This window comes from Vombatus ursinus, unplaced genomic scaffold (genome assembly GCF_900497805.2).
Source record: "Vombatus ursinus unplaced genomic scaffold, bare-nosed wombat genome assembly UNPS02014810.1, whole genome shotgun sequence".
In the NCBI taxonomy this organism is placed as follows: Eukaryota; Metazoa; Chordata; class Mammalia; order Diprotodontia; family Vombatidae; genus Vombatus; species Vombatus ursinus.
The window spans coordinates 50,155,693-50,165,114 of NW_020954588.1; the positions used below are offsets into that span (position 1 = coordinate 50,155,693).

Consider the following 9,422-nt stretch of genomic DNA (forward strand, 5'->3'; position numbering starts at 1 on the left):
GTGACTTGCAGAGCATAAGGGGAAAAGTGATTTTGACATATGAGCTGCAAGATCAGAAGCAGAGTTGTCTATAGATGAAGAAGCCAACAGGCCAGGGGGAAGTCAGAGAGAAGCATGTAGAGGTTAAAGATAGAGCGCATTTCTGAGAGTACAGAAGTTGGGGCAGGAGATGCTGGTGAAGATGAGTGGAAGTCAGAGTAGAAGAGGAGGGAGAGCAGCCTGGGTTGCATTCGGGAACTTTCTTAGGACTGTGGCTGGTCCCTAGCAGGTTCCCAGAGCTTAGTCACTGATGCAGTGACTGTCCCTCTGAGCTTTAGCAGATGATTTCTTGGGTTGCTGTGGCTAAACCAGTTATCATCTGATGGCCAAGCTTTGGGTTCTGGCCTCCCTGAACCTCACTGAGGAGCAGCATGCTCAGAAGAAAGCCTAGATTTGAAGCCATCCCAGCTTTGCAGGACACGCCCAAGCTGGCTTTGGTTAGCCCTTCACGGATGTCATGCCACAGTGAGGCACTGGAAAACCCCTCCAAATACCAGTAAAAAAATGGCTCTGAACAAATTCTCAAGCACAGTGAGAGGGCACACCTGGTAGGCGGTCTAGCCTAGACGTATTAGAAATCGATTGAATTATGACTGAGCTTTTATCTAGAGGAGCCGTGGGAGGGATGATGTAGAAGGCAGAAAAGTCAAGTGGTGCCAACTCTGAGCTTTTCAGGAATTGATTTTGAATTACTGGTTGGATTTATACATCTCATGACTCATCCAGTTTGTGCTTTTCTTGTGTGGTTCCAGAAAATCCCTTCTATGTTTTAATTGAAACTTCGGGCTCTGATGCTAGGCATGATGAGGAAAAATTGACTAACTTTCTGGAGCAGGTTATGAGCTCTGGTTTGGTAGCAGATGGCACCGTAGCCACGGAGAACACAAAAATAAAGGTAACTCTGGTCCTCAATATGTCTGGGAACCTTTCCTTCTTAGATTTCTGTATCCTGCCTTGGTGAATGCCCTATGGCCTAATGTTATTTAGGAACTTTGGAAAAAGATTAACAAAGAAATAGTTCTTGGGTATTTGTAAGTTAACAGATGCAGAATTTCCCTTTGAGTTTAGTGGTGAATGTTTTCTTCTTTGGTGCTGCCCTGTTGGGATTTCTTTGGTGTGGGGGACTTTGGGGATAGAGATTCCCTCCACCAATGCAGACCAGCAGCAACTGGTCTGAATCTTACAGTCTTTGTGCATCAACGGGGGGCGCTAAGGTTAAGAGACATTCTAATTATTCATTGTGTTGCACGTCTTCTCTTAGTACTTAACAGTAGTATTTTTCTTCTCTTAAATGTTGTGATAGAGAATAATGGGTTTTACCACCCTCTTTCATTGATCTGTGAATTATTGTCTTTTCTTGCCTTTGTAGGTGGATTTGTTATTTTTTATTTTCATTTTTTTTTTTTTTTTTACCAAGGATGAGCTTTGCTTGCTATCATTTGTCTTTTCTTGGTGGGAATCAGAACTTTAAAAATCCCACCCATACTAATAAATCACTGTTCACTTGCCAGACTTCACCTCCCTTTTTCACAAAGAGATTAGGGAGTGATTTTTCATTCTAGGAAAGTTTCTTCACTTCATACAAGTATATAAGTCAGGGTACCTTTAAATGATCAATTTCTGCAGCATATTTAAAATGAGAGTCAGTATGAAAAAGCTTGATTTCCACAGAACTCTTTAGGAAAATAGCCTGTGTATTGTAACCGTTGGCATACTTCATTCTTGTCTTTATAAAGTACAAATTCCCAATGGGTGAGGTGTCTTCTGAGATTTAGTATCATGTGTTAATTAAAAAAAAAAGCAACTCTATTCTCAATACCCACATGACCCTGGATAAGTCACTTAACCTACTTCAGCCTCAATTTCCTCATCTGTAAAATGGGGACAATAATGGCTTATCTGTTAGAGGGCTGTTGTGAGGATCACATATGATACTGAATGCAAAGTTCCTGCAAGTGTTATAGAAATACTTGCTGTTATTTTCGCTGGAGCTCCTCTAAATACTTGTTTTTATTTCCCCTGACCTTCTGCCTCTTAGATGCTGTGGGCCCTGAGGGAGAGGATCACAGAGGCCCTGAGCTGCGATGGCTACGTATACAAATATGACATCTCACTGCCTGTGGAGAAGCTGTATGATATCGTGCTTGACATTCGGAGCCGCCTGGGCCAGAGTGCCAAGAGTGTGGTGGGTTATGGACACCTAGGTGAGCGGCCCCCTGGGAATGCTTGTTTTCTCTTGATGGTGGGAGAGCAGCCTATCTCAGTCATCAGTGCATTGCCTGGAGAACCATGAGCCTTAGTTAGGTTTCACTTTCTGCATTTGTCACCTGTTCACTTTGTGGCTTTTTGTGTTGACATCTGCAAAATGGGCTTAAACAAGGCTGGCCAAGAGCCTGTCTTTTCAGATTAAGAGAATTTCCACTGCTTTATAGACTTTGTTTTGCATTGTTTGGAACAATTGTCCTACACAGTTATTTTAAATATTTTTTTTTGGGGGAGGAACCAGATCTCTGACATCATTAGTTCAGGGTATTTGGCCTGCAGAAACTCTCCTTACCAAAGCAGCTTGGCCCTGCTCTGCCACTTAGAGAGTGGCACAGGGCACTGAGATGTCACAAGACTTGTCCAGGGTCACCCAGCGCATCTCTAGAGGAGGCAAGGCCTCCTGACTCCACAGAGCCAGCTGCCAGCTCTCTGCCTCCTCCTTGTCAGCCTCCTTCCCCATCCGATTATAAGGGATTGCTTTCCACAGGGTTCAATCCAGTGTGCACTTATTAAGTGCCCACCATGTGCAAAGCTCTAGAATTACTTGTTGGAAATGCAAACACAAGGCAGTTCCTGCAATCAGGGAGCATCTGTATGGGGGATGCAGCATCAGTTAGCACAGTTTCAAGGCTGGATAGTGCACCAGTAACTGAGGAGATGAAGGAAGGGCTTGTGGAGGATGTGGCAACTGAGCTAAAAACATGGAGAAATAGAAGTGAGAAAAGAATGCATGTCAGGCATGGGGAACGGCTTGGGAGAAGATATGGAGAGGGGGTTTGGAATGCCACTTCTAAGACCAGGACATCATAGGTTTAGTGAAGAGGGGTACTCTGAAAGAAGTCTGCAAAGGGAGGTGGGAGCCCGATTGGGACGGGCTTTACAAACCAAACAGAGGATTTCGTATTTCATTCCAATGAAACAGGGAGACACAGAAGAGTTTTGAGCCAAGGGGGTGGTCAGACCTATAGCTTAGGAAGATTGCTTTGGCAGCTGTGCGGAGGATGTTTTGGAGAAGGAGGATTCTGGCCCTAGCACTGGGAGACCAGTTTGGAGCCTGCTGCAAGAGTCACGGGCACACAAGAGAAAGAGACACGGAGGACCTGATCGAGGGTGGTTGTTTCAAATCAAGTGCCAGTTAACAGAAGTATGAGATGTTGGGGGGCAGAATTAATAAGACTCGGGGCAATTGACTGGATATGGAAGGAGGGGAATGGAGTGACTGAGGCTATGGGGGAGCTAGGCTGACTCAGAGGTTTCCCATGTGGGTAAATACAAGGAGGATGATGCCCCCACCAGAAGTAGGGGAGGAGGGGCAGCTTGGGGGGAAGGGAATGAGTTCTGTTTTGGAGATACTCTGTTTAAGATAATGATAGGAATTCTAGTGTTGGTGTCCAGTGGACAGTAGGAAATTTGAGACCAGAGTTCAGGAGAGAAATTAGGGCTAGATAGAGAGTTTCGGGAGTCACCTGCATAGAGCTGATATCTAGCATGGCAGCAAGATAGCATGGTGTAATGGATAGAAAGCTGGCCTCAGGATCAAGAAGACCTGAGTTCAACTCCTGCCTGGGTTACATATTGGCTGTGTGACCCTGGGCAAATCACTTAACTTTTCAATGCCCCAGGCAACTCTGACTATAAATTGTAAAGCAGCTGCCAATCAGTGTTACTCAGAGATGTTCCTGAACTGATGAAATCACGGGTCTGGTAGAAGGGTAACCTGTTAGCCACCTCCTGCAGGTAACATGTATGATACAGATAGGAAAATAACAGTGAAGAGGTCCAGTAATGTAGAGGAGACAGTGTTTAGGAGGAGGAGCAGTCTTAGTACTCACAGCTTCTGATGTCTGCCTGGTTGTGCAGTCAAATCAAGTCAATAAGCCCTACCATATGCAGAGTATGGTTAATAAGCAAAATGAACTAAAGATTGTAGAGGTAAATTTGGCCTTCTAGCCATCACTGAGCCGTGGTGGTACATGCATGTGACTGGTTCTGTCAATGGAAGGTGGAGAAAAGGCACCATGGGGTAGCGCTTGTAGGAGAAGGAGATGTGCTCATTTGAGGGGATCCATAAGCCAGAGGGGAAAACCAGGGTGGAGAGCACTTGGCTAAAGGAGAATGGAGCAGAAGGAGAAATGCAAGTAGTATGGTGGTGGGTGTAGATTACAGAGCGTCCTGTCAGGCCAGAAGGAAGGAAAAGGGAGGCAGTCCAAAAGCCACTGGTAAAACTGGTGTGAAGGCATGGTTCTGTAGTGATTAAGACTTCTTAATCTTCTGGGTATCTTCTGGGGTGCTCTCTGTGTAGGTGAGAAGAGCTGGTAAAATCTTGGATTGCCTTGAGGATGATTTCATTCTTCTAGAGGCAGAGAGACTGATGTGGGTAACTGCCACTGATGACCTAGGTCTTACCAATAGGAAGAGCTGAGAGCTATGGAGAGCTAGTGGGCACTGTGGGGGCAATAGCACTGCCATCTTAGCTGATGAGAGAGAAAGAGAGGAGAGGGAACATCAGAAAGGTCAGAGCAAGGAGTAAGGCTGAGTGGCTCATGGCCTAAGCTGGTGAGAGGAGTCTGCTTCCAGAATGAAATGCTGACGCTCAAATGCCAGTTATTCCAGTGGAGAAGGAAAGAAGTGGATGGTAGAAAGCTGCCTACTGAAGATGGAGACAGAGGCTGGGAAGGGAGGCTCGATGCCCTGAGTGGGGCTGCTCTGGAAAAATGATGCCAACGGTCTGAGAGCCGGGAGAAGCTGGGGCTCACAGGGAATGCTAAGGCCGACTGCTTGCTAACGGAACTCTTTTAACTATGTTGAGGACAAGAGGAAGGTCCCCGAGAGGATGAGCCTGCTGCCTGGGGTGGATAGGATGCTGGTGTAGAGTGGAGAGTGGTCAGGACCAAAGATAGGGCTCTTCAGAATGCGAAGGGTAGAAGGAATGAGCAGTGGGGATGATAACGTTCCCATGCCAACAAAGGGGGAACACAGAGATGCCAGAGGCAATCCGGGCCCACGCAGCTTGCTGGTTGGTGTCCCAGGAGCAGACGAGATAACCCTCTGCTCTAGCTTTGGTCTTCCTGGTGCTGGATGATGGGAGCTCATGCTGGACCTTGGATCCATGAGGAGCCAAGGACAGAGGCACACAGCCTGACCTCACACTCCAAAAGGACACACAGAACCTGGGCTGCCATGTCCAGATGGCATCACATTTCCCTATCTGGATCAGATGGAATGCCCCCTGCACTCAGCTCCATGTTGGAAATACCACTGCCCACAGTCACCATTAGTAATCGAGTGCTCACGTATCAGGGATGGGTCTTCCTGTTCTAAAGGATGGTGGCATCAATGGGCTACTCATCTCACAGCTTCTAGTCCTCTTAACAGTTTGCACCAGGGCCCAGCAGGAGAGGTGGGTGGCTACATGAGCCTCTCCAAGTGACTTGAAGTTGGGAATGTGTACAGAGCTGCGGTGTGGGGCCAAGCTATCAGTGGAGTGGTGGCAGCCTCTTCTGGGCTAAATGCATCCCTGCCCTCTCGGGGTGGAGAGGGAGCTGTGGCTGGGACTGGAGCTGGGTGTAGCACCTGCCCAGTTCCAGACATGTGAACCTTCTTGAGGCCAGGCAAGGTCTGCCTTGTGCACAGCTGCCCAGCAGACCCCTTGTACAACTGGCAAGAGAGGGCAGCATCCAGGCTCCGGACTTTGCAGTGCTCCTCCCTTTCCCTTCTCCCTACGGTGCTTGGCTTATGCTTCCTACCAGGAGGTGCGTACCAGTCATTTCCATTGCCACTGGGCATGTGAGGGCTGCAGGCGCTGTGGCTCCTGCTGACTAACAACCAGATGCTCAGCATTGGCAAAGGTCTGAGACTCTGCCAAGCCTGGGACCTGAAGCATCTGGTGACCAAGAAGGCCCAACTCATCATGTGCTCATCGATTTAGACCAGGAGGCCCTTGAGCCTGGTCAGCCTCATTCTACAGGCCTCTGGAGGTTGGGGGACCAGCTCATGGTCACACACATACATGGCAGAGCTGGGATTGGAATCTTGCTCACTTGATTCCAAGTGCAGGATCTTTACTGCCATACTGTGGTAATGAAAATGGGCTGTGTGTGTATATGTGTGTGTGTGTACATGTATGTATGTGGGTACATATCAACACCTGTGCATGCATGGGATGGTGGTGGGGGAAGGAGAGAATTGTTGGGGGGGACGGTTGTGCTCCTGAAGTCCCATCTTCCCATCCCAAATGGCCTTTCCATCTTGGAGATGAGGGGCAGCCAGGTGAGTAGTTTGCATCCTGTTCCCAGATTCAGTCCCTGGGTTATCCTTTGAGCTTGGGTGGTGGGGGTAGGCTAGACCCTGGGTCCCCAGCACTGTCTGGGAACATTGGAGTCCTGGAGTTTTCCAAGCCCACTTCCAGTAGGACAGCATGTGGGGGCGACCAGAGGTATGTTTCTCTACGGGTGTGTTGCTAGACCGAGGTTGATGGGTCTGTGGCTTCCACTCAGGCTCAGACCAGCCTCCCCAAAGCTAATTTGGCAAGGCGGGTTTTCCCCAAAGAGGTGCTGGCCCAGGCTCAGGCAGGGCTGATGGAACCTATGTGCCCATGACAGCACTTGGTGAAAGAGCTTAAAATAAAAAAAAAATTGAAGAAACATTTTGCACTTTGAGTTTGTAACATTGCCAAAACACCATTGCCTAGATCTGAGTGGTCATATTCGATTTTCAAATTATCCAATCAAATAAATGTGCCAATTATCCCCATTCTGTAGAAGAAAACCCCCCAAAACTGAGGCCCAAAGACCTCAGTGACTTGGCAGGGTCCCACGGCAAGCTGGGGCTGGAATCTGTGCTCAGCTCTCTGCCCAGCGTCCTTTCCCCAGACTAAATCGGGTGTGAGTCCCATGGAAGCCAGTCAGGACTTAAACAAGTGGAAAACGATCCCTGCTCTTGTGTTATTTAGAGCTGGTTATGCAGCCTGGGGTCCTTGTGCTCGAGGGTTGTTTTTGCCTCGTTTTGTTTTAAAGACGTATGGTCCATCCTCGGCCCTGCTTGTAGGCTCTCGGTGAAGTCTTGGTCGTTGTGAGCTTCTGGGGCAGCCTCTGTCTGTTGAGTTTTGTCAAAAGCATTGCTAAAAGAATCTACTCACCTAACCTGCACCTGACCAATACTTAACCATGGGCAGGTCTGTTGTTCCCAACATTCTCTCTGTTTTCCATGATGCTGCGTGTTCCAGGATGCACAGTCTCTGATCCAATTTCGTTCTCTTCCTTCAGGAGATGGCAATCTGCATTTAAATGTAACAGCCAACGCATACAGCTCTTCCCTCCTGAAGGCCATCGAGCCATATGTGTATGAGTGGACTGCCCGGCACCATGGGAGCATAAGTGCAGAGCACGGGCTGGGGTTCAAGAAGAAGGATTTCATTGGCTACAGTAAGCCCCGAGAAGCAATCCTTCTCATGCAGCAGATCAAAGGCATGTTGGATCCCAAGGGAATCCTGAACCCTTACAAGACCCTGCCATCGAGTTCCTGTTGGTGATGCTGCTAGTTAGACTCACGTGGACTCCCCCAGTCAGTATTCGTTCTGCATTTTAATCAGTGATTGCAGTTAAGAGCCAAGTAGAACTCTAGACACAACCTCACTGCACTAATTGTGGTGATTCCAGAGGACAGTGGGTGCTCACACTTCCTACTGGCTACTACTGCTCTTGTGTGACTTCTTTTCCAGCTTGAGACCATGGCATCCCTATTCCCTGGTGTGGCATAGTGGAGAGAACCCTGGATTTGGAGTTCAAGGACCAGAGTTCAAATCTAGGCTCTGGTACGAACCACCTGTGTGATCTTAGAAATTCCCTTTAACCTCTATGACCCTCAAGTTTTCTGAGCCATGCCGTGAGAGAGGATTGGAGCAGACTACCTCCAGGTCCCTTCTGGCTCTAATCCTCTGTCCAGCACATTCGGGCGAGTCAAAGTATAGGCATGATGGCATGGGTTGAACCCTATCAGTGTTTGCCATGAGATTCAGGCTGGTAGTCCTAAGGGGCAATGTGAATTTTCTCTCTCTTTTTTTCCCCCATTCCTTAATCAGAGGCAAGAATGGTTGGGGGTGGTCCCTGTGATGCTCACCTCTGATGAAAATGGTGAAAGCATGTGCCGGCTGTCCTCTGGCTTCTCTGCGAGGTCCAGAGTTCGGCACCTTGATACTTTAGGAAGACATGCTCTATGTCAGCCTTACAAAGAATCACAAAAGCCCTGCCTGCCTTCAGCCCTGAGTAATAAAATCAGTAGGCAAGCATCCTTTCCTGTTTCAGTATACCAGTTGTGTGTTTGGGACAAGGATGATAAGAGCTGGGTATTTATTTCAGTCATTTTACCCTGAGCCCATTCAGTTGATGGAAATACATTTAGCTCCTTCCTCTGGGGGCATGATTTCCTGTCTTAGGGAAGATTTTTGTGGAGGTTGGAAGAGGCCAGGATTGGGTGACAAGGGCATGGCAGATGGTAATTAAAAGCTTGCTGTTGGATTTCATTGGATTTATCTTATGCTTTAAGGGTTCCAATGTGCTTGGCATGTTATTTTATTTGATCCTCACAACAACCCTGTGAGGTAGGTACTTTTATTAGCCTCATTTTACAAATGAGAAAACTGAGGCTGATAGAGGTTAAGTGACTTATCTAGGGTCACACAGCTAGTTAAGTGTCTGTGGCAGGGTTTGAACTCAGATCTTCCTTCCTGACTCCAATTCCAACACTTTCTACCACACCACCTAAAACACCCAGAGCAACAACCTTAGCTTCTTGTATGTGATTATATTTGTACCAGATTAATAGGAATACCAAAGAAAACTGGGCAAGATTGTGTTGATGTGGATTTTCTCATTTGGAAGGTTAAAATTTAGGAGAGAGCTAATCTTCCTGATGGAGTACTTGTTCTGTCCCTCTTGTGTTTTATCTTGACTTGTCTGTTGTAAACATGGGTTGTTGTTTTACCTGCTTGGAGACATAAGTAAACCAAGGCATAGAAACATGCCCCAGGGCCCCTTATTCCAACGTTTCACAGTCACATGATCGGAGAGTTGGGGAGGACCTTGGAGAGGTCCAGTCCAACTGCTCCATACCTAAGCCGA

At 47.6% G+C, this 9,422-nt stretch overlaps 1 protein-coding gene across 2 annotated transcripts in view; it reads left to right on the forward strand.

The window, feature by feature from the left end:
* The window catches only part of D2HGDH (D-2-hydroxyglutarate dehydrogenase), a 34,150-nt gene extending 25,221 nt beyond the window's left edge, over nucleotides 1-8,929 (forward strand). For both annotated transcript variants that reach the window (XM_027876168.1, XM_027876169.1), the window contains 3 exons: nucleotides 792-934; nucleotides 2,078-2,243; nucleotides 7,569-8,929. In XM_027876168.1, coding sequence (XP_027731969.1) covers nucleotides 792-934; nucleotides 2,078-2,243; nucleotides 7,569-7,834 — 575 coding nt within the window. In that variant the 3' untranslated portion in view covers nucleotides 7,835-8,929. The remainder of the gene's footprint in view (nucleotides 1-791; nucleotides 935-2,077; nucleotides 2,244-7,568) is intronic.
* The last annotated feature ends 493 nt before the right edge of the window (nucleotides 8,930-9,422 follow it).